This window comes from Clupea harengus, chromosome 10 (assembly GCF_900700415.2).
Source record: "Clupea harengus chromosome 10, Ch_v2.0.2, whole genome shotgun sequence".
In the NCBI taxonomy this organism is placed as follows: Eukaryota; Metazoa; Chordata; class Actinopteri; order Clupeiformes; family Clupeidae; genus Clupea; species Clupea harengus.
The window spans coordinates 3,578,778-3,602,767 of record NC_045161.1 but is presented as its reverse complement, the minus strand read 5'-3'; the positions used below and the strand labels follow the sequence as shown (position 1 = coordinate 3,602,767).

The window sequence follows — 23,990 nt, the reverse complement described above, 5'->3', positions numbered from 1 at the left end:
TTGCTATAGTGAGGTTCCTGCTGCTGCGGTTGCGGTTCTCTAACTCTGTGCTGAGCTCCTCAGATCGGGGTGTGGCACCCCGTGGGGTACTCAAGAGGAAGCGAGAGTCATGACATTTCATAGAAGTGTCATTGTTGATCATAAATGGTTTTCATTTGAATAGAACTACTCGTAGTTGGAAGGAAAACATGCTAAGTAGGTCCACAAGTACTGAGCGCCAGACCTGGCTTAATGATTGATCGCATTCCATTCTCATTAGCCAATTCTCTGTGCCATCGAGAATCTTTGATGAATTCCAATCATGAAAAATGGACATTTTCTAATGCCAGGGAAATATTTTGTCTGTTTTAATGCCAGAAAAACAAGCTGTGGCAGATTTAAATATCTCAAATACAAATCGTTCTTAATCTTTGGTTCATGTTAGTTTATGGTCGATATTCCATAACAGAATATGTATAAACCATAGCCAGCACAACATCGTTTACCATAGTTGGCCAACAAAAACAATAAGATTACATACTCTAACCTTCCATGCACAAGAACGCCTCCCCTCATGGGAATAAGTAACTGTAATAGTAAAAGTAATATGTGTTTTTTTAATATGAGACCTGTTTTACTTTGAAACTCTACCTGCTTGGATATTTCCTCCCCGTTGCACTTCATTCTTCACAAGTGAGGGGTTATTTGCTTGGGCCGACCTCACGGCTCGACTTAAAGCACTGTGCATTTGGGATGTGTCCCGTTTCCCCCCCTGTTTGCTCTGCAGTGCCACATCAATTATGCCAACGCAGGAGAACGCTTCATTAATCTGCGTTAGATCCACCAAGATGGATAGAAATTAATAAATAGAAGTGAAGGCGAGAATATGACACTGCCGCAATAATGAATCGCAATTATGAAATAATAATGGTTTCTGACGGGTGATTTATGAAAGTAAAGTGACTGGCCCTCTTAGTTCCCCACCCAGTTTAAATACTGTAACAGAAGAAAAAACACAATGGCACACATACACACATACACACACACACTCTCTCTAACACACACATGCACACACACAGACACACACTAGTTGCCCCAAATGAAAATGCCACAGACTTGAGTGACAGCTTGCTCTTTGAGTCGTTAAATGCAAATGCAGCATTGCAATAAAAAAGCAATATTAAAACTGCCAGTATAGATGGAGATGGTGATGGATATAGTTGTGCATGATTATACGACTGTATTACCCTCTGAGCTGTAGAGTTTAGTTTTAAATATTTAATATTCCTCGGAATTTATGCTTGGGTTAAATCATGTCCATATTTCTCTGAAAATCCACTTCAAGCAGTTATATATCCATGTTGAGACAAATAATTTTGTGCTTCAGTGTCTTCTTCTTCTTCTCGTAGCTCTATGGGTACCAATGGCCTTTTCATCCCAGTTACATTTTCAATTTTTATATTTTTTAAATTAGCACAATGTCTTAAAAGCATGCAAAGTCATTCTAACATATAATATGTCGTCACCAAAAAAATGCATGGACTGATTTGCAACTTATTCTTTATTGGATTACAGTTATAATCTCATTTCACTCTTGCAATAATGTAATATAATATCATGTTATTTTGAACAATGTGTTGTTTATTCCTCACAGATCTACCGCAAACTGTCATGAAATGAACTACTGTACGTAATATGTAAATGTGTAACCATAAAGATATAGCATTTGAGGTGAGCGGCTCGGTGCATCTCCTTGGCCTTGCGCTCTCCAGGGAGTCGGTGAATAATCACCTGCGGTCGTTTATCAATCGGGAGGCCTTGTCCCTGCTCTCCAATGGACACTTCACATGCTTGACAGTCATTCTCAACTTCGTCTCATCAGTGGACAAATCAGGCTCATCAATCTCACTCAGAGGGGCATCAGCCCCCGCGTGGCCCTTTGAGTATGGTGGCCCTTCGTGGAGCAGAGCCAAGCCAATGTGTGTCACGCTGGGAATCGTGCCTCCTTGATCGCCTGGGCAGTGCTCCTGTGTCCCACTGAGACTTGAGAGTCTGTGTTGAGGATTCCCTAAACCACACACACACACACACACACACACACACACACACACACACACACACACACACACACACACACACACGCACACACACACACACAGAGAGAGAGAGAGGATGCTATTGTAAATGTACCCACCATACGTGCTTGCATGTAAAAGCGTGCAAACACACAGACACATACACTGACAATGTCAGCAATGTCTGGCATTCCTCTGACGTTCAGTTCACAGCCCTTAACACAATACCCCCGTCTTTTTACATGGCCTACAGCAGAATCTGACTTGTGTGTGCGCCATGATGTTTTAAACCTGACACTCGTGTGGTTGTGCTCGCAGTGCTTATTTGGAGCTCACTGAGCCGTCCTGACAAGCATTAAACTCTCTGCATCGCGCTTTTCATGCTGGTTGAGTCTCCTCAGCCCCCCCCCCCCCCCCCGGCCCCCCGCCCCCAGCCCCCCAGACAGCCCAGTCTGACTCCTTCCACGTTCCCCTGCGGCTCCATTCTGTTTGGGTCAGCAGTAATGTTAAACAGTCTGAGGAGCCGCCTGCCAAGCCTCCAATTGAATATGCAGATGAGTTCAATGGCTGCCTGGAAGTAATTAGCAGGAGAACTGGACAGGAAGCATGTCAGATGCTGGCTTGATAATTGCCAGAATTTTCGGGGATTTATTGTCAAGTCTGGCACGGCAGCTGCCTTAACTCTTAAGGGAGAATTAGTAATCTGAAATGTAGATCCATTAAAAATGCATATGGCCGCAGTTTTTGAAATGTGCTGTGAATATATTCCCATGGCAAGACAATGTCTGGCCTGCCCCTGCTTGCTCGTAAAAATCAGGTTGTCAAATGATGTGAAAATGCCTCCTCTCGGTACCGGTTGCAGTTAAAGTGAAGGAAAGGGCTGTTGTGAACATAGAGATCAAATCAGATGCAGAGAGCTGTTAGTAATGTTTACTGTTACCTACTAAAGAGGAAGTCAAGCTGAAGAATTGGTACCTTAGGCTGTGTGATCTCGGCTGTTAGCCTCAGCTTTAATGCAACAGTGTTGCCAAATTGCATTGGTCTGGGTTACACACACGTACACACACGCTCACACACACTCACACACACACACACACCCAGACGCACACGCACACCGACACACAAACACCCGCACGCACGCACACCGACACACAAACACACACATACGCACACACACACACAAAAAAGAGTGTGTGTGTACATGTTCAAACTTTGGAATATTTGAATGACGCACGAATAATGTCCAGACATTATGCCTATTCTTAACGTAAGCAATTCCCTTGACACTTTTACAATAGATAATGACTACTGAAGTGACAGCAAAGTCACTCTTCAGAATGGAAATGGAAAAACAGCCATATGAATTATAGGAGTTGTGTACATTGTGTAAGCTTAACACTTTCAGAAAGCATGACTTTCAGCTGAATAGAGTGGCGTGCAGCAAGAATGACACGTTCACACAGAGAACATTGTCTGTACTGACATATCATATACATAACATAAATCATACTACTGAATTATTGTGTAATTATTCAGCATTTTCAAACAAATAACTCTTTAAAAAATGTTATATATAGATAATAAATATGAATATAAGATGAATATGGAGCTCAGGTAGCACTGGTGTGGAGTGAACCAAAACAGATGCCAGTGCTCCTATCCACTCCACATGTATGTCTGTGCTTTCTGACACACAGAGGGTGCAGAGCATGTGTGTGGCACAGGCGGGGGGGCGGGGGGGGGTTTTTGTTTGTTTTTTTTCCTTCCCCACTCCATGCAGATGGCGGGGAGGAGGAGGAGGCTGGCTGCGTGTGGCCTTTGGATCTGTTTCAGGTCAGCGAGTCTCCGTGTCACACGCTGGGTCAAGTGCACGGGAAACGATCCTCTCTTCATTTGGCAGCTCTGGCGTCCATGACAGGGGCATGAGGAAAAAGCACATATTGCCGGGTTGCGTGGGCTCCGTATGGCTCTCTGTGAGCGCCACCAGTGCAGGCACTTTGACATTTCAGTCTTCTCGGGGCTGCTGCTTCCAGCACACGGAAGGGGGGAGTTCTTTGTTCCAGGCACGACAAAAAGATCACTGGATTTCTCTTGCTAAGTGCTTCCAGTGTAATCTTAACTTTAATAAATGCATAAAACATTCAATATGAAGTTTTTTATGATAGAATTCGATTTGTTATTGTCATTTTCCTGTTTGGCTATAAGGTTGCACAGCTACGAAACATTTTCACAAAAGATTGATTCGTTTTCTACACCAGCAGTGGCACCAAATAGAATTTAATTTACTAACGTCCATGAATACAACTGTTAAGTCTCGATCATTTTAGTATTGATTGCACTGAAATGACTTCAGGTATCCATACTGCCATTTGCTGTTGCTAATATGCTTGCTTGTCTGGTGTTACACCTTGCAAATACTGTAAGGATTTATTACAGCAACCGTTTAGAAAACGGTACTCTGACAGTGAAATGCTCCATCATCATTCATTCATTTCGATACGCAGCCTGCATACACTTGCTTCATTCAGTCTTGTGTCTGCAACAAAACAAGCAGTATGTTCCTCTCCACTCTGCTCTTTGTGATATCCGCTGTCTAGACTGTCTCCTCTCTCTCTCTCTCTCTCAGTATGTGAATGCAGGGTTCCCAATGATGCTTAAAAAGTCTTAAAAGGCATTGAATTCATTAATCCAAAAACAAGGCCTTAATTGGCATTAAAATGTCTTCAATTCATCAATCTTTCAAAAGTCTTAAACATACTAAGACATGGAAAGTAGGATTGTATGAATGGTTTGTTTTCTGACAATGTAATTTAAAACATCGAAATAATTGGTAAAATCTATTCTTAAAACAATTGACCTAATGCCTTCCGCATTAACGTCACACAGATCATGGTGGCGGACCCATCGACACTCGTCATGTTTTGTTTGTGGATGGTATACTCAGAGCAGATGCACTGTCTGCTAGCATGCGACAACATGGGGAAGTGCAAATTCAATGACAATTGATTATTCAACCTAGATTCCGCAGCATGGCTGCAACCAGTACCATACAATGCAGGGTGTATTTTGTACAGTGTCAAACTGTATTTTTAAGTCGCCCTGTCAAAACTTCCTGATCAAACCTAAAAGTAATTTCAGGGTAGTCTAATAATTGTGAGCAGTATTTAATATGAAACATGGGCATGTATTAAACTGTGCGACTAGGAGCAGTTATAGCTCTGGTTTATATAGTTCATAGACATCAGAGAAACCAGTGGCGATGGATTAAACATCTATAGTTATAGCTCTAGTTCATATTGTTCATAGACATAGACTGTGTCTCTGTCCTTTTCTTTCAGTCAGAAAGAGTTGTCCAAGTAACAACATTGGTGATTTTCAAGCTGACCTCATTTCCTGAAAACAAATAAAGGGCAAATAAATCTTGTATGTTTTATTCATCTTGCTTGCATGGCTGCATCCCCCCTCACAAACAGGCACAGGACGAGTCTATAACACTGCATCCCCCCTCACAAACAGGAACAGGAGGAGAGTCTATAACACTGCATCCCCCCTCACAAACAGGCACAGGACGAGTCTATAACACTGCATCCCCCCTCACAAACAGGAACAGGACGAGTCTATAACACTGCACCCCCCCTCACTGCATCCCCCCTCACAAACAGGCACAGGAGGAGAGTCTATAACACTACACCCCCCCTCAAACAGGCACAGGACGAGTCTATAACACTGAAGCCTCATCATGGCAATCCTCAGGAAGTCTGCTCAGGAAGTCCTATAGGCCTGCTTTGACAGAGCTAATAGGGGGGATCAGAAATCTCCCTCTGGTTCCCACCCTTAATCAGACTGCTAGCTCTGTCCGTTCAGGGTCAGTTGATTGCCATGTGATGCCTGAGTGTTTGAGTCAGTTGATTGCTATGTGATGCCTGACTGTTCAGGGTCAGTTGATTGCTATGTGATGCCTGACCGTTCAGGGTCAGTTGATTGCTATGTGATGCCTGACTGTTCAGGGTCAGTTGATTGCTATGTGATGCCTGACTGTTCAGGGTCAGTTGATTGCTATGTGATGCCTGACTGTTCAGGGTCAGTTGATTGCTATGTGATGCCTGAGTGTTTGAGTCAGTTGATTGCCATGTGATGCCTGAGTGTTTGAGTCAGTTGATTGCCATGTGATGCCTGACTGTGTTCAGGGTCAGTTGATTGCTATGTGATGCTCTGTCCGTTCAGGGTCAGTTGATTGCTATGTGATGCCTGTCCGTTCAGGGTCAGTTGATTGCCATGTGATGCCTGAGTGTTTGAGTCAGTTGATTGCTATGTGATGCCTGACTGTGTTTGAGTCAGTTGATTGCTATGTGATGCCTGAGTGTTTGAGTGCAGTGCAGCTACGTCGGTGTGCTATTAGAGTTTAGTTTTCAAGTATAAGTTGGTTAGCATTCGCCACTCCTGTATACGGCGTGCTTCTTTAAAACAGAACATTTTGGAGACCTCCACCTCCTTTGCTCGCACTCACGGGTGAGCCTCCTATACCACGGGCAACAACCAAAACCCTCTCTAAGCCAAGCCACATCCATGGGTGCACCTCTGTGTGAGGAAGCCCCCCTGAGAAACCACCCCAGACCCTGTGATGCATCTAGCGCGACAGCAGCCTCCGTGGTCAGGGCCACGACCACAGCTGTCCTGCGGTAACCGTGAATCAAGCTCACATGCTCCCAGACGCCAGAACTGTCCAGCCGTTGAGCAAACATGCCGTTACTGCAGAAGACATTTTTTTTTTGCCAAGATGTGCCACTCGGCTCCCTCTTGGTCTGATGGACACACTTTCCCAGGCCTCCCCCGTCCATAATGGAACAGCAGGGCCTGTGCCACTCAAAGCTTGACGCACGGTTAACAAACAGGTTAGCATTCCCCTGCTACTGGCCACATAGTCCATAATGGAACAGCAGGGCCTATGCCACTAAAAGCCTGACGCACGGTTAACAAACAGGTGAGCATTCCCCTGCTACTGGCCACATAGTCCATAATGGAACAGCAGGGCCTGTGCCACTCAAAGCCTGACGCACGGTTAACAAACAGGTGAGCATTCCCCTGCTACTGGCCACAGATACAAGTGTTCCGCTCATAAGTGCTAGTCCCCTATGGGAATGGAGACTCCAGAGCTGACCTGCTGGGTTCTCTGGAAGTGACTGTGGCACCAGCGTTTGGCCTCTCTTTGTCCTCCGCTGTGTGTTCCTCCATCACAATATCGCACTAAACTTCTCAAGGTGCACTTTTGCTTTTTTTTTTTTTTTTTTGGGGTGACTTTTTGCTCCAGGACAATTGTCTGTTTTCATTATCTTAGGCATCTGAAATCAATCTCCACAATCTCTCAGCGAGTGAGAGCGCTTCAAGGACAAGGGATCCTTAAGGGTTTCCGGCATGTGATAATAACTTTCAATGCTGCCACAGCAATTGTCCAAAATAGATCCCTCTGCCCCGAGAGCAGAAACAACTAAGTCTGAGTCATTTTCTGCTGTTATGTGTTAGAGGTAGCTCTACTGAAGAGATAACATGTTCTATTTGGCTTGTTCGTGATCTGACAGAACTATTAAACCAGGGGGGGAAAAAAATTAAATTTGTGAAGACAGAACAGTGTCTGTATTGGTTTAAATACATGGAGATATAGGTGGTATTTTGCCATATCAGTAGCTGAATAGGTGAAATCTTGAGTAGTCCTCATCTAATTAAGACTGAAAGGCCCAAACTGTTACCATAACACACAGCCTTCAAATCTCCCCCTTATAGCCATGTGAAGTGGCTTCTGTATCACCGCTTCCTCTGGCTAGAGGGAACAGTTGCTCTGGATTGGCCAATACTCTGCAGTCACGCTAATGGCCTACTTTGTTATAACCAAGAACATTTTGTTCATCCCACGGTGTAACGTGACAGGGCTCCACGGTTGTTGGAAATGATTGTCTACACATGGTAATTCCAAACCTTTTGCATAGTAGCAGGATTCCTGACAGTGTATGAGTAGGCCCCGGTTTTACCAACACAGCACTGTTTTTAAGCAACTGCAAAAACTGCTTAAGCGGCACTTCTCGGCTGACCCTGTGCTTATGAACAATTATCAGACATGGTGTTGGCCGACGATGAATAATGCACTCTCTCCACGTTTTCTGACCCCTGTGTGAATCTGGCTGTGAATTGATTCTTCGTAAGAGATTCTACTCTCCCCAGCCCTGAAGAGAACCATATAAATTAGTAAATACAGGCGGGGAAACCTGCCTGGAGTGATGGACACTTCCGCTCGGCTACTCCCGAGTGTCCATTAACGGTTACTAAAACGTAGTAGTAATGCATTTGATGCACAGCGCTCCCTAGTGGTCAGGTAAGAACTGCAGTCAGCTCCTACAGTGATGTAGTGGAGAACTACCCCCCCTGTGCAGCATGCGCACTCTCAGTAGAAGCCAAGTAGTGTGGACAGGGGCAGTAAAAACAGAAAAACAGAATAATGAATGTATTTATGGAGATGCCGGGGTAATTAAAGACAATTGGAAAAGCCCTGGACAGGCAGAGTGAACAATGTGTGGCCAGGGGGAGCCGACTGGACACTTTGATCGATCGTGGAAAGACAAAGAGCAGTGTAAGCAAAATAAATAATCGTGGAGCGAGAGAGAGAGGTGAATCTCTCTGGTTACTGCCGCGGCCGCGCCGATGTCCCCAACCACCGTTGAAAATAAAAAAAAATTTAAAACCTCAAGCATCATTAATATTCTTCAAAGCGCATTTCGCTTCACGCCGTTTGATATACTGATGGATTTATGTGTTATTAGATATTTATGCCATGAAGAGAGTGGGTGTCTCTTCCACTGAGGAATCATTTTTTGTATGGGTGTGAGTTTGTGTGTGTGTGTGGGTGGGTGGGTGTGTGGGTGTGTGTGTGGGTGTGTGTGTGGGTGCACAAACAGTTCTGTTTGTTCTGTATGTGTTTGTGATCAGGTGCATGACGCCTGCCTGCCTTCCCCACAGAGGTGCACTCCTCTGCTTGTGTGCTTGTGTGCTTTGATGTGCATGGGTGTGTGTGTGCGTATGCATGTTGCACATGAGGCCCACCGCGTGTGTGTGTGCGATCGTACATTTGTGCACGCGTGCGAGGAAGCTCTGTGTGCTGTGATCGATCAGTGGGCATCTTAATGCTAGTGTGTGTCTCTGCTACATTGATTGGCCCGCTGTCGTCGGAGACCGCATGATCGCTGTACGGCTGCCCCTGCCCCTGCCCCTGCCCCTGCCCCTGCCCCTCCCCACCCCCTCCCCACACTGATCCAGGCCTGAGTGAGAGCGCTTCATACTCCAAACAGATCGATGCTCCTGCTCACGCCTCTCTCTCTATTGTGTCCACATCCCCCCTGCAGGGGCACGCATCCAGCAGGCACTCACTCCCAGACACTCCCACCGCTGCCCTATTCATAAAATATGAACACTGTGGAATTATTTAGAAGGAAATGGCCACACGTATTGTTTGTCTGTTTTTTTTTTTTCCCCCCTCTCTACTCGCTCGCACCTGCATCCTTCTATTTTTTCTCCTAGTCCTTGGTAAAAAGAAAGGGGGAAAAAAGCCTCAAGAGAGAGGAGAGAGGAGGGAGGAGGGAGGAGTGGAGCGCATTAGTTGAATAAGGCCATGCAGAGGTGAAATAGGCCTTGGATATTGACTAGATATTTTGAGGTTTTCAAACCCTTGTTAGAATGCAGGACACCAAAAGAAAAGACAAGGGAGGTTGTCATTTTCATGTCACCTCTCCCCTTTTGTGCGGAGGCCATGGGAGTAGTAGCAACTTTCTCTTTGTGAGAAGTCAGGTCCTCGGAGACTTTAAGCTGATAATAATAATGATAATTGATGCAAATAGACGCTCGGCGTACATTTGTTTGCCAGGGCTACTAACACAATATCATCCATAAATAAGCCATCCTGACGCTGTCGATCAATGAAATGACACGGTGCCACTGGGAGAGAAGTGAACGCTCCTCAGCCTCCTACAAGGACAATGAATGATGTGGAGACATTCTCATTGAGCTTCATTTCAATGCGCCATTGAATCCACGGCTGTTTCCTTTTTACATACTGAGCGCTAATTAATACCCATGAAAAGGCAATTCAGTATACTAGACGGGTATAATGACAGCCTAGGGGAAAGCCTCATCTTTGTGGAACCGTGGATGACAGATGAACGATATGCCACCCAGGGAGAAATACATATTTGTCTCTGAAGACTATTAAACAGGGGTAGCATACTTATTTGCTATATTAAGACAAATTGATTTGTTACTCATTTCCCGCTGATGGGAATTGTTCTTGGAAATCCTGTGATTGAAAGTTTCCGGTTATCTCTGCAAAGAGAATTTGCACATTTGTACTTTTCTGTCTGATAATCACACACAGAACCCTGTAATTCATTTTTTTTTTTTAGAGAATGCAAATACATCTTTCATTATATCCGCTTGATCAGTAGAAAGATGTAGAGTATGTTAATGGTACCGAGGTGGTCCTAGCTAACATTCTTGCAAAGTCTAGTTTCTGTTTGTCATGAGACAGCTGGGAAAGGTAAGAGGTCAGGAAATGAAACGGCCCGGCTCAGACGGGAGGATTTGCCGTTTGTTTTTGTGAAAATAAAACTAAATCGAAGACGTCTCCTTTCTCTGTTCTTCCCCATCTTCCTTCCGTGTCAGGCTGTTTTAGAGCTGGGTTTAAGAGTGAGAGTGAGCTCCTCCGTCATGTTTCCATTCTGTGGACAGAGAGGCTCATTTGGAGGTGGAGGGCTGGGTGGGGTGGGGTGGGGGTGGGGTGGGGGCCATGGGCATCAGCTCTCTGCTCGGTAACAAGTTTGCTTTGGAATGGAGAAGGACAGCACCATCCTTCTGAACGATGCTTTCCCTTCACACGTCAGCTCCTGCATCCCTCCTATCTATCTGCAGGCTGGCCAGTCCCTCCGCCTCTCGCTTTCTTTCACTTCTCACTCTTTCTTCCTCCCTCTCTCTCTCTCTCTCCCTCCTTCCTCCTCTCTTTCCTTCTCTCTCTACTGACTTCTACTTGTCTCTCTCTTGTTTCATTTCTCTCTGTCCCCTCTTTTTGCAGAATTCCCACTCTCCCTTCATCTTTCTCCTCCCCTCTTTCACGCTAACTCTCTCCTCCCCTGTCTGATCCCCAGTGCAATGGATTCACTCAGTTCATCTCAAGGTCCCCCGTGTGCATTAGGCCATACCACTCACTGCTGTTGCCCGTCATGAATTTAGAGGGATTTGTTTGGGTTTGGAAGTGCTTAAGGTGTTTGTGTGTGTGTGTGTGTGTGTGTGTGTGTGTGTGTGTGTGTGTGTGTGTGTTTGTGTTGGCAAGCAAGTGTTGGCGTTTACGAGAAAGAGAGAAACATGTATGGTATGTGTTTATTTGTGTTGGTGTGCATGTGTTTGTGTGTGTGCCAAAGTTGGTGCATGTATGTTCATATGTGTGTTGGTGTTTCTGCAGATCTTTGCATATTGGTGAAAAGTGTGTGTGTGTGTGTGTGTGTCTGTGTGTCTGTGCGTTTGTGTGCGTGTGTGTGCAGATTGGTGTGCGTTGAAGTGTGTGTGTGTGTGTGTGCGTGTGTGTGTGTGTGTGTGTCTGTGCGTGTGCGCGTGTGTGTGTGCGTGTGCGTGTGTGTGCGCGTGTGTGCAGATTGGTGTGCGTTGAAGTGGGTGTGTTTGTGCATGTATGTGTCAGCACAGCTGCTCTTCCGCTGGTGTCTGAAATTGCTGAGGAAATTGCATTCTTCTTCGAGCGAAAGGCGTGAGCAGCCACCGCGGGGGTTAAGTGGCTGAGGGGTGGGTGCTCATGCAGGTCACTCTTACTCCTGCCCTGCTTCCTCTCTGGCCATGAGACACAGAGAGAGACGGAGGAAAAGGGGAAAGAGAAGAGAGGGAGTGATTGCTGGATCTGAAAGAGGGAAAGAAAGATAAAGGGAGGGGGGGAGGTAGGGGGTGGGGGCGTGAAATGGGTGCTTCTTAAGTGGACCTCGATGGAGAACACTCTCCTCCGTAGCGTGTGCGCAGTTCTGACACAACTCACTTACTCTGCACGCCGGGGCAAAGTGAAATTGGCCTCGTACCAATCGGAGCACTACTAGCTTCCATCGTGTAATCCACTAGAAAGCCACTCAGTTTTTCCTCTTAGTCTCCTCTTTGTCTCCTCTTTGTCTCCTCTCTCTCTCTCTCTCTCTCTTTTCCCCACACTCCAAAGAAAATATGTCTACCTTTATGAGCTGTTTTGGACCACAGCGCCCTGGCTCCCGAGCAACATCTCTTGGCATGCACAGCTCTGCAGAGACTCTCCAAGGTTTCACCTTAGTTTCTCCGGTTTGTCTGTTTTTTTCAGCTGCAACTGTCATGTTTGCTGTAGTGATAAAGTGTGAAGGAATATTTATGAAATTCATATTTATGAAACGCTCTCAGTGGAAATTCTCCCATCTCATGAATTTCAAATCTCTCCGTTGGTCCTCCAACACACTTTCTTAATAATTATAAGCTCTGTGTAAAACCACAGAATGATAATCATAGGTATACTAATTTAGCCTTGTGCATTATGCATTGGACGAGCTTTAGAGATGCGAGACTGTCTTGCTAAAACTCTAGTCCGGTGTCTGTTGTGATGGTAAGGATGCTGTAGATGATTCCCACCTGTGCCGGCCATTTGAGGCCATTTTGGGAATACTTTGAGAGAGGGCATGTGGGGTGACCACTCCCTGCTTTCATCTTGACAACTTGCAGCGGGCTTGTTGTGGCTGAGAGTACAAGGCTGCCATTAGTCTCAGAGGCCATCCTCTCCTAGGCTCCCGGAACTGAGAAACTCCATTAACAGAATATGCACTCAGTGCAGCCACTGTGGCTGTGAGGAGCGGATTGGAGCGCCCGCTGATGCACTGGAAGCCATGATTTCCCTCCAGGTGCCTCGCTTCAGGGTGTCCTTCCCATCCACACACCACTGCAAGAGTGAGAATTGGAGTTAAAATGGAGGGGGCTGCTTCCTGCTGAACCCGTGCTGTGCGTAGGGCATGGTAACCTCCTCCTGACACTAAAAAATAATTTCCCTGGTACATGTTTAACACTCATATATTGTATCCATGCAACAGTGGAACGTATTAGAATGTTCTATGGGGGTTTTTTAATGCCTTGTGCTGTTGTCAGACATGGATAGTCTGCACATTAACTACTGAAAATAAATCAACCGGATTTGCAGCATGTAGGCATTTCAATGCAAAACATATGCATCGTTTACTAGCTCTCAGGAACGATCCATGATGTATGACATCAGCTCATCATTGTTATGTAACAGAAGAGCACATTTAAAGGGGGTGGTCATATGTCATGTTAATGCACACATACGTGCACTGCAAGTGGCAATGCCTTTATGTCTGTGTGTGACTTTAAAGAGCAGGCGGTTTAACCTCGGCAGAGAGCGATGTGAGGGGGCAACGGAAACACACACAAGTTGCAGTAGTGTTTGTTAATTAGGGCTCTGGTAATTTATTAAGCAATTAAGCGGCCCTTTATCTTGTTTTCACATAGAGATAGAGTGGTGAATGCAGCCAGGTCAAGAGCCTCCGCGCGCTGTCCTCTTTCACCTCCAGCTTCTTTTACTGTTCTTTCATCTCCTTTCCTCTCCTTCCCCGAGTCTTTTTTTTTACACAAGATATTACTCTGGAATAAAAGTTTGTCAATTTGTGTTAAAGCATGTTTCGGGTCAGGTTCCTCAAGGGCAAATTTCAAATAACGCCGGAGAAAAATGTCTTTTCTCAGATTCCGGCTCCCCCTTGAAAATGTCATATGAAATGAGAATCTATATGTGTGTGGCGGATTACATACAGTAGGATGCTCCCGCTCTGTGCCCGGCCGTGTCTCTAAAAGCCTGCTGAAATTTATGTCCCCAAGGTGGCGGTGACATTTGTGGTGGGTTCAGAAGTTCACCAGGAGACCACGAACGACTTCAGCCAAATTGGGAAGCCTTTCCTGATGGGGACCGTTGCGCTGGGTAAGAGGAAGTCATCTTCTTACCCTTTTACCAAACACCACCACACACACCACCACACACACCACCACACACACCTGCACAGACGACGCACAGAAGTAAATATTCCCCCCTTTCTCTTATCACCTCGCCGGCATGAGAAAACAAAAGCTAATTAGGAAGGAGAAGAGAAGAGTCTTCATTGGGTTTTAATTGGGACGACTGTTGCAAATGTCCCTAACAGGTGACAGGAATGCCCAGATGAGCCGCCACGGTGACAGTGCAGTCAGAGTCCCAGCAGCAAGGGGAAATCGCTCTTTCGTAACACCTCCCCTCCTTTCACTTTTTCTCTCTGATGTCTTTTTTTTTGTCTTTTGCCCTGATTTCCCTCCGTCACTCCCAGTCTATTAGCTCCACACAGTTCCGTTACTTCCCAACGTCCCGTGGGGTTTAGTGGAGGGGTGTTGGGGAGTGGCGGTCGGCTTCTGTCCACAGAGCAAACAGGATCAACACACGGTGGTCTCACACCTCATTGACGGCCGTCTCCAAGGCAACAACCCCAGGAAGCCACCCTTCCCCAAATGCGCACACATACACTTACCTCCTCTCACTTTTTTTTTAAATGGCGTCTTCTTTACGTGGGCTAACACTCACAGTCCCTAATTGGCTTTGGCTTCCAAAGAATCTCAGGTCACACAGTGTTAACAGTCACATATGATAATTTTGGCTGTGTGTGTTAATGTGTTTGTTTGTCGTGTGTTTGTTTGTGTGTGTGTGTGTGTGTGTGTGCGTGTGTGTGTGTGTGTGTGTGTGTGTGTGTGTGTGTGTGTGTGTGTGTGTGTGTGTGTGTGTGTGTGTGTGTGTGTGTGTGTGTGTGTGTGTGTGTGTGGGTGTGTTGACAGACCAGGATCTGGAGGATAGTGCCATATAAATAGAAATGATGATGGGACACATGAAAGACACTTGGCAGGGAGAGGAGGTCTAGAAACAGACGGAAACAAATGGGGTTAATTGCAGCTGATTGTTTGCCTTGAGTTGTTTGTTTGCTTACAATGACATCAGATGACTACCTGAGGAGATGCCCTCCCTCTGGGGGAGAGGGAAGTGTGTGTGTGTGTGTGTGTGTGTGTGTGTGGCTGTGTGTGTGGCTGTGTGTGTGTGTGCGTGTGCGTGTGCGTGGGTGTGGCTGTGTGTGTGTGTGTGTGTGTGTGTGTGAGAGTGTGAGAGTGTGTGTGTGTGTGTGTGAGTGTGCGTGTGTGTGTGTGTGTGTGTGTGTGTGTGATCGCATCTTTGTTAATCGGACTAAAAAACCCACAGCGGGCTGCAGGGATGATGCTGCAATTACAAGCGCTCTTACCTTCCACTCTTCGTGCCATCTGCTGCCGTGGATCCGCCCCGGTCCCCAGGCTTTTACTCATATATGCCTTTAACTGAGGGCTTTAATGCTCTCAGGTGGAGCAGAGATACCCTTCCATCTTGCCTCTCTCCCCCTCCAGGACTCCTTTCTCTCCTCACCAGTTAGTGATGGTTATGGCCACAGCACACAGGAATCTCAGCATCGCCATAATAATAGTGGAACAACTGACATGGTGTTTTTTTTTCTGAAATGTTGCCTCTTCTCTTGTTCCAGTAACTCTGTTAGAGCCCTAATTTCACTGAGCATCAAGCAAAGTCCGTTGCCCATGAACTAATAAAGCTTTCGTGTGGTGTGTGGGGGCATTGTGCTGACCCACCCATGTTTCACTTAGGATCTTTCTCATGCTACTAAATCAGCTAAATTATTTTGCCAAGTTATTAAATTAGCTTTAGTTCATGCGTGGGGGACTTTGCTCGTTGCTTTGCCCTTTGCCCCTTGCCAGTTGCGTGTTGCCTTGTTGCCCGTTAATGAAATTAGAGCCTTCAGTGTGTACTCTGTGTCAGTGTTAATTTCGTTGACGAAAACTATGACGAAAAATATTCGTTAACGACCTTTTTCCCGTGACTAAGACGAGACTAAGACGTGACGAAAACGGATCTTTATAAATAAAAACTATGACTAAATCTATTTTAACTGTCGTTGACGAGACGAGACGAGACGAAATGTTGGTGGTTGACTAAGTCACAATTGTTTTTTTTTTCTAAACTTGTATGCACATCATTGTTTGAATGTTGCCCGGTCCTGTATCTATCCCTCCTCCACTCTCTGAGATGGCCAGACATGCAAGTGACGCCCTATGGCTGAACGTTATGATGGCTGAAGTTCAAGCACTCGGTACTGGAAGACAAATAAGAATAGATATCTGGACAGTCTTTAATTATAACTTGACAGAAAATAAAGCACAATGCACCGCAATAACCGGAGAGAAACCTTGTGGCTTCAAAATAGGTGGGAAGAACACAACAAGAGGCACCTGAAAGCGCACAAGACAATCCTGCCATTTATGCCAAGGTAAATTAGCTAGTAACTGTCAATGATAATTAGCTAATGTTAACTAGTTATTTAAGCAATATAGTACGAGTGCGAGTGGGGTAGGTAAGGGATATTCCCACGGGTGGTGTTCGGCCGTAGCCACGAGGCCGGAGGCCGAGTGGCGCAGGCAACAACACCCGTGGGAATATCCCTTACCTACCCCACTCGCACGAGTACTATATTGCTTTTATAAAACAATTTTATAGTCAACCAATTAACATTTAAACACGAAGTTATTGATTAAAAAATGTTTATTTCGCCATTGTTTCTCCGCAACAAAAAATAGTTCCATTGTCAACGTCTTTTGGAATTATAAGAACTTTGAATTAACGGTTATCGCTTAATTGTATCAACGTGCTATAGAATGTTTCATCGCGGAGTGATTTATTATTAGCTGTGAAAAGTCAGAGTTGGGATATCCTGGGATATTCCAACTCATGGAACGTCTCTTGTCCAATCAGAAACAGCTAAATAATTCAATAGAACCCAATTGTTTTATAATCGAATATATTAGCCAACGTTAAGTTAACTTCAAAGGGGCAGTCGAGTGTATAGGTTGTGTCAGCTTGGATAACTAGCTAGTCATTTTCGATTGAAACCTCCCGTTTGGCTGGCCAAATGAGTTCCAAAACTTTTAGCTAGCTAACGTTGGCTAACTATGAGGTAGCATAGCTAAGTTATACTAGCTAGTTATCGATAGCTAGTATAACTTAGCTATGCTTACCTTGGCATAAATGGCAGGGTTGTCTTGTGTGCTTTCAGGTGCCTCTTGTTGTGTTCTTCCCACCTATTTTGAAGCCACAAGGTTTCTCTCCGGTTATTGCGGTGCATTGTGTTTTATTTTCTGTCAAGTGTAGTAAACACATTGCAGAATGGACTATAGGACAGGCCACGCATGACATTAGTCAAGAAAAAATAAATGAATATGTGATTGGTTTACATATCCTTGTCTATTTATGCAATTGTTATTATCATTGGCACTACTTTCAACTCTCAAACTATCCGTCTAGCTAAATACTGTATGTTGGTTATCAGATTGCACAGCAATTCATATGGAGGATATGTGGTTGATTTAACTAAGGCCAGGTAGGCATAGTAGTTGTATTGTGTTATCAGATCATTTGAATCTTCAAAATCTAGACTTGATATTCTCTTATATTTTAATGATAATACTGTTAATTAAGTATTGCCTTACAATTATTATTTACATTGAATTCATTGGAATTCAGCTGTAGGCATATACTAGGAGATCTGTATCTTAGAGACTAATTGCATCCACAGTTTAAGTACTGCAAGCTTGACTATTATGCAGTTGTAGACACAACACAAGGGGTCCCCGGGCCTGAGAAGGGATGGAAAGGAGTTTAATGTGACTATAAGATGGACTTAACTTTTAGTTTAATGTGACTAAAACTAGACTAAAATGTAATGAGACTTCGTCGACTAAAACTAGACTAAAATGTTCTGAGTTTTCGTCGACGAAAACTAGACTAAAACTAAGCAGGATAAAAATGACTAAAAGTGACTAAAACTAATATGCATTTTCGTCTAAAGACTAAGACTAAATCTAAAATAGCTGCCAAAATTAACACTGCTCTGTGTGTACTCAGTGTGTAATCTGTGTGTACTCAGTGTGTACTCAGTACTCATTGTGTACTCTGTGTGTACTCTGTGTGTAATCTGTGTGTACTCAGTGTGCAGTGTGTAATCTGTGTGTAATCTGTGTGTACTCAGTGTGTAATCTGTGTGTACTCAGTGTGTACTCAGTACTCATTGTGTACTCTGTGTGTACTCTGTGTGTAATCTGTGTGTACTCAGTGTGCAGTGTGTAATCTGTGTGTAATCAGTACTCATTGTGTAATCTGTGTGTACTCTGTGTGTAATCTGTGTGTACTCGGTGTGTAATCAGTGTGTACTCAGTACTCAGTGTGTACTCTGTGTGTAATCTGTGTGTACTCAGTACTCAGTGTGTACTAAGTGTGTACTCTGTGTGTTTTGGTTTCACAGGTGGGATTGTCAACGTAATGCCATTCCTCTTCTCGGAAATATCTCATAACAAGACACAGGTAATGTGTGTAGCATTATTCATTAGACACATGTAACATGTAACAGTTTACCTTTCAAGTAATTGGAGTCTCTATTACTACTGAAAATCCTGTTTAAGATAAAGAGATAAAGACAATCTTATTGGAAAATGTTACTGGATACAGGTTGGATTATTGGTGGAATTAATTTATCTGAAGCCACCACATAACATACTGTATGTTAAAATAATCTATGATCTTGACTGCAGTTTAAAATGACATTCAAGCTTGAACAATACAGGGTACGACTGGTAAAAAAATAAGGTAACGGGGAAAGATGGTTGGTAACACAGAAGCACAGCACTTTCTGGAAGGACTCCACTTAGCCAGTAGACACACACAGGTGGAGAGCTAGTGGAAAGCCCCAGAGGGCCTCTGGCGCCGAACAAAAAGGCTGCTTTTTCAAACTGCTTCACACCCTCCTGCTTGAACATGGGCCAATCACTGGTGGGAAGCTATTTGGACCTGGAGAGTAATGTTTGGTTTGATGCATGTGACAGTGAATGTCCAATATTTCTGATTTGTACGTGCTGCAACCCCCTCTGTCCTCCTCCAACAGATTCTGTGGTTCCGAAGAATGATACTGGGAGGCCTAACAACATGTACTGTTCTAAATATATTGTGGTGAGTTCTAAAAAAAAAACGCCTATTGCATGGTATTCCTGCATGTGTGTTTCAGGGCTTTATTTAAATGTGTGCCATTATGTGCTGGACTTGGACACATCACTGCTGTCATTGTTGAATCTCTGCAGCGATGTGCTTTTGTCAGCGAGCAGAACATGGACGGGTCTCTGAGGTTACACGTTTTTTTGTGTGTGTGTGGTGAAAAGCAGGCGTTGTCAGGCTGTGGCTCCAGGCCTCCGCTGTGCTGTGAAGCCCACAGCCCACTGAGCTTTCCTGTGTCTTTGACAGACAGGCAGCAGAGAAAACCCGATCCAGACGCCCCAGCCTGACATGCTCCAGTAAGACTGGGGCTGCTCGGGACCACTGGCGAGGCCCCTCGATAGGATGACAACCTGCTCGGCTTTGTCAGGAAATGTAAATGCCTCGGCTGTCTGTCGAGGAAGACAAGGCGAGAGAGTCTTCCGTGCCTCTCTGGGTCCTGCTCTGATTTGGGGAACTCCTGATGTGCCTCATGTTGATGTTTGTTGTGGAGTTTTCCTTTTCTGATGTCTCACTTGTTAATGTGCGGGAGAGAAAGAAGGTGTCTCAACCACAGGGTCCTTATTGTGTCTAATCATCTGTAAAGAATCTATTGAGTTAGCAATCAGCAGTTTGTACCTCGGGAGAGTGAAAGCAATTATGGAGGAGTAGAATGAAGGGGAAGAAGTGTGATCCAGGCGACAGGAACGCTCACATCAGCCGGGACGGACGCAGAAGGGCACCTGCGACGAGAGCTCGCCATCGTCTCACCATCGTCTAGCAGTCGACTTGCGTGACGCCTCCACAAGGCTGTTTATTATCAAGCGTCGTGCTCGTTTGTGGCTCGTCTGTGGCTCCTCTCCACCTCGGTCTCCCCGCATCTGCTTAACTTCTGTCAGCAGCACCTTCCCTTGTAAACATCCACTTCACACGGCTAAAATGACAGCATCAGCGCCGTTAACAGATCTGCTTGACGGGTAGAGATTTCCTGTCTGGCATTACAGAGGGGGAAAAACACAAGAGGAGAAATTTCTTGTTTGATGCTCTTCAGGAGCGCTTGTTTGCTGAACCTGAAAGTAATAGGACGGTTTCAGTTTGCTCTCTATTGTTCTGCCAGCCCCCCCCGTCTTTAGGATACACACAATCTAATATATTTGCCTTTTTTATTTGCGCGAACACCTTTTGATGCGGTGATATATGCTTTTGCTAATAAGACATACCACTTGCATAATATTTTATTGGAATTTGCTGCGTGTATCCTGCGAATATTTGCTCTCCTCCGCCGCGAGGGGACGTTTGATTTAGCTCATCCCCGCGTTTCCCCATTCATTCTCTGAGAGGCCTCTCAGCAATTATTTGGCTGGCTTCATTTTGACTGTTTCTGTGTGATGCCTCGCAACAATGAAGTTTTATGCCCACTGTCAGCACCCTTCTTCTTCTTCTTCTCCTCCTCAGCCTAAAATACTCCCCTGTCTACTTCATTTGCATCCTGCAAATTGGCTGCATCTGGTCTTTTTGTGACAAAGGGAAGTTAATCAAAATAGCTCGAGCTGCGCTTTTTGAATTGCTATCCCCAAACAGCACACACACACACACACACACACACACACACACACACACACAGACACACACACACACACACACACAGACACACACACACACACACAGACACACACACACACACACACACACACACACACACACACTAACACACACACACACACACACACACACACATCAGCAAATGGGCTGCTTGTTTCTCACTCGACGATTATGGACATGGTCTCATGTACCAACCTATATAATAGACCAGGAAAATGTAATTAACATGGCATTCATTTTGTATGTCAGTTTAAATAGTTTTTTTTATACATATGCAGTTCAGCTCTGATGGTACAGGCTCATCTGGCAATTGGCTGAAAATAACTGTTGTTTTTTTTGATGAATCCTGCCGTTTTATGTCAGAATAAGAATTTATCGTAATCCAGTTCTTCACAGTAATGACCCATATATTGCATTAACAACCCATGATAGCCATTCGCCGCGAAATGTGCGGCGTGATATTCAAAGCAGGTTTGTTCACAGTGTGCCACACAGCTCACAACAGAGGCTGGGTTCTGGGCAAGCAGCCTCCACATCCTCCATTTGTCAGCTCATAATGTTGATCTATAATTATCGTCCTGATCATAACTCTACCCAGCCCAACCTTCAGTGCAAAAGAACAGTGGAATAAAATAGGAATGCTCTTGCACCGAGACCTGCTCAGGCTTAGCCACAACAAATTAACAGATAAATCTCGCAGCTTCCGGATGGCTGAGTTAAAATCAACTGTTTATGTCGTCCCCTTCCTCTCAGCGGCTGGCCAGTGCACCTCTATGACGAAGCAAAAACTCAGAGAACTTTTTTTTTCTGGGAGCATGACTTTTTCTTAGATCTTTCTTGGAATAGACCCTTTTTTGTAGAAAATGTCGGTAATATTTATTTACTCACTCTTTTTTTTAGCAATTTCAAGTCATGTTTTGTCCTAATACTAACCTAAAGCTAATGCTAACCTAAAGCTAATGCTAACCTAATGCTAACCTGCTGGGGCATAGTCGAGATGTCAGCATTCAGTCAGTGATATTTTCCCCATGTTTTGGGTGAAATGGAACAGGCTTCCAAGAGCTCATTAGCTGTGGTATTAGACCTTGGTTAGGTTCCATGGCCTTTAAAGCAGTGTACCAGTCTGAGTGGTGGTGGTTAGTGATGGAGACAGCGCCAGGTCACTAATGGAGGGAGGTCTATCCAGTGGCTTTAATTAAGCTCCGCTCAGGCGAGGGAGCCCCAGCCGCCTGGTCTGCAGGATCTGTGCCCAGCCGAGTGGGGAAAGGTGATGGGACGCTGTGCCTGGGACCAGACTGAGCTGCTCTGCGGATGTGTGCCTGCCTGCCTGCCTGCCTGCCTGACCCCCACAACACCCCAGTATCCGGTGGCACCCCGACTGTTGGGTCAGGTGCCAGCTGAAGACCTTGAGCTCGCCCTCCCCCCTCCCCCCTCTCGCTGGAGCCTGCCGCTGTTATCACAGCCCTAATTACTGGAGCACTCCATCCTGGGGTGACTTTAACTGCCACCATTGGTGTCGCATTTGTACAGTATAACATGCAGTCTTATAGTCTGGCTTTTCTAATTAATGGACTCCTTGAAGCTTCACTGGACCCAACATCTACAACTCCTGATACAGTAACCTGACCAAGCCCTTGGCATGCCATGCCGTAGAAATTCAGTCTAATAATACTTTTGAACCATTTTGAAATGAATGTCATGCTCGCCCAGTTTACTGAGCTGTTGTTTACTCATTTGTTTATTTATTTATTTGTGTTAAATAGTTTTTTTTCTTTAGAGGTCATGCTCAGATGCTCCAGTCCCTCCCCGCAGTGAACCTTTCAACCGTGCCCACCTCCACATGATAGCGTGCGGGCGCGGGCGCGGGCGCGGCGGCATCTGTGCCTGTGTTGCGTCAGCCTCTGCTCTCATGTCTTCTGGGGCATTAGCTCCTGTTCCTCTGTCATCATGTGTCATGGGAGCTCCTGCTGTGCTTCTTGAAGACTCCGGGTCTCTCCGTGTCGCTCCTGGCTCCTCTGCTTCCCACTCCCCACCCCCCCCCCCCCCCCCCCCCCCCCCCCTCGCTGCTCCGGGCGCATGTTTTTGAAGTCATCATGTAATTTTAATGCCCCTTGATTAGCTAAATCTAGTGTGTTCTGCTAATCAGAGGTGGCATTGGTGAGCGCAGTTAGGCATGCCAGCGAAGGTGACATGCAAAAGCTGGGCTCCCCCAGGTGCGGGATTGAGAACTTCTCTCTTAACTAGCGCTTTCAGCCTCTGATTTCCTGGCTTGGCCAGGTGATGGGATTTGTAGTTTTTCTTTAGTTTTAAGCTCACGTCTTTCATCTCCGATACTTGTTCAGTGCTAGCCTGTGATCTCATTGTAATCCCAAACATTGTCTCTGCTCCAGAGTGCCACCAGTGCTTCCTCCTCCCCTCTGGCTCACTTGTGGTGGTGGTTGCCATCCGCCTGGCACCCCCAGTCACAGGATAACGGCGGCATCATGATGCACGAGGGTTGCACACCTGTGGCGTGGGCACGGCATGTCGATCTGCCACTATTGCCTGCCGTGTCGGTGTGCGCTCGGGCAGAGGCAGCGCCGGACGGCGCATTGATCACGCCAGGACTCCAGCCGCGACACTGTGCTGACTACGGCGACAACTGCGGCCGGATGAGCTATCGCATTGAGGCTGCCACCGCATGAGATTTGTCATGAAAATGAGCCACCCCACCCCTCCTTTGCCAATGTACGCCAGGAATCATGCACTCCCTGTTCATCAAACCAGATGCCCTGATGAACACCGCTGAAGCCATCAAAGTATGACCCTTCATCCTCCGCGGAAGTCAATAAATCCGGGCGCGTTTGCCAGGTCGTGCGACAATGGATAAGACGACATTACACAATAAATGACTAGAAGCCTGATAAGAAAGAGGGGGGGGGGGGGGGAGAAAAGCAGGTTAGATGAATGGCAAGGCAGCAGTGTAATTAGAATGCATTGGCTCTGTAATCAGTTCTGACTATGTGAAGGTAAGCACTTTGATAATTCCCTCCGTGCAGTTTGAACGTCATTGACCTTCAGAGGCCGAGAGCCAGGCAGCTTGTCTGACAGAGTGTTCGAGGGCTCCCGGCTTCTTTCTTGGGGGGGCAACTGTCACAATTTGGCACATTTTT

General features: G+C 45.6%; 1 protein-coding gene across 1 annotated transcript in view; it reads left to right on the top strand.

The window, feature by feature from the left end:
* si:ch211-51h4.2 overlaps positions 1–23,990 on the top strand; it is a 92,938-nt gene that overhangs the window by 39,284 nt on the left and 29,664 nt on the right. The window contains exons 9-11 of the mRNA XM_031575035.2: positions 13,986–14,085; positions 18,518–18,576; positions 19,154–19,218. Coding sequence (XP_031430895.1) covers positions 13,986–14,085; positions 18,518–18,576; positions 19,154–19,218 — 224 coding nt within the window. The remainder of the gene's footprint in view (positions 1–13,985; positions 14,086–18,517; positions 18,577–19,153; positions 19,219–23,990) is intronic.